The following is a 1,066-nucleotide window of genomic DNA, read 5'->3' as shown; positions in this document are numbered from 1 at the left end:
AGCGCCGGCCCGACTCGCCGCCCGTTCCCCCGCTCCGGCGTCCCCTCTGGCGGCGCGGCGGCCGCAGCTTCCCTCTGTCTTCCTCTCTTTTTCCGTCTGTCCCGCGCGCCCAGCACGCTCTGCTCTACGACGGCTTCCCCCTGCTCCCCGAAAGCGTTTTCTACTGGCAGCTCCCCGGCGCCTTCCTGGGGGACCAGGTAACGGCGGCGCGGCGCATCCGCCCCCCCCCGGATCGGCGCCGCGGGGGTCCCGTCACCCCTTTCCTCCCTCGCAGGTGGGCTCCTACGGCGGGYGGCTCCGCTACACCTTGGCGTACACCCCCGGGGGCCGCGGGGCCCCCCTGCCCGACGCCGACGTCCAGATCACGGTACGGAGCGCCGCGGGGTGGGTATGGGGGCGCCGGCGGTTGGATCCTTCCCGTTCCGCTCCGTAACGCCCCGCGCCGGACCCCGCAGGGCAACGACATCACGCTGGTGGCCTACCAACCCGAGCTGCCGCCGCGGGCGCCGCGGGCCTTCGAGATCGTCTTCCGGGAGGTAGGGCCGGGCGCGCGCCGCGGCACCGGTCCCCCGCGGCGCCGGTGTCCTGGGCGGCCCCGACCTCGCCTCTCGGCCCGCAGCAATACTGGAAGCGCCCGGACGGGCAGCCGGCCACGCGGGAGCATCTCATGATGGCCTTGGCCGACCTGGATGAAATCCTCATCCGCGCCACCTACTCCACCGACATGGTCTCGGCCAGCATCGCCGGCGTCAGCATGGAGACGGCCGTGCCGGCCGCTCCCGGCCTCCCGCCGGCGCCGGAGGTGGAGGAGTGCCGGTGCCCGCCGGGCTACCGCGGGCTGTCCTGCCAGGTGAGCGGGGTGGCTGTGCACCACGGGGTGCCCGCCGCGTGCCGCGCCGCCGCATCGCTCCCTCTCTGCCCTCGCTCCGGCAGGATTGCGCCCCCGGCTACACCCGCACCGGCGGCGGGCTCTACCTGGGCCACTGCGAGCTGTGCGAGTGCAACGGGCACTCGGATACCTGCCACCCCGAGACCGGCGCCTGCTCCGTAAGTGCCCCCGCCGCCC

The 1,066-nt window shown here is 74.9% G+C and overlaps 1 protein-coding gene across 1 annotated transcript in view; it reads left to right on the top strand.

The window, feature by feature from the left end:
• Positions 1-301: 301 nt before the first annotated feature.
• LOC112965370 (basement membrane-specific heparan sulfate proteoglycan core protein-like) overlaps positions 302-1,066 on the top strand; it is a gene marked incomplete at its 3' end in the record, with an annotated part of 4,194 nt that continues 3,429 nt past the window's right edge. Inside the window, exons 1-4 of the mRNA XM_026064293.1 lie at positions 302-367; positions 456-536; positions 620-850; positions 934-1,047. Coding sequence (XP_025920078.1) covers positions 668-850; positions 934-1,047 — 297 coding nt within the window. The remainder of the gene's footprint in view (positions 368-455; positions 537-619; positions 851-933; positions 1,048-1,066) is intronic.

Source organism: Apteryx rowi, unplaced genomic scaffold, assembly GCF_003343035.1.
Source record: "Apteryx rowi isolate R43461 unplaced genomic scaffold, aptRow1 scaffold_2124, whole genome shotgun sequence".
NCBI lineage: Eukaryota > Metazoa > Chordata > Aves > Apterygiformes > Apterygidae > Apteryx > Apteryx rowi.
Note: the sequence above shows the minus strand (reverse complement) of the source record. Positions and strands in the feature narration are given on the sequence as shown.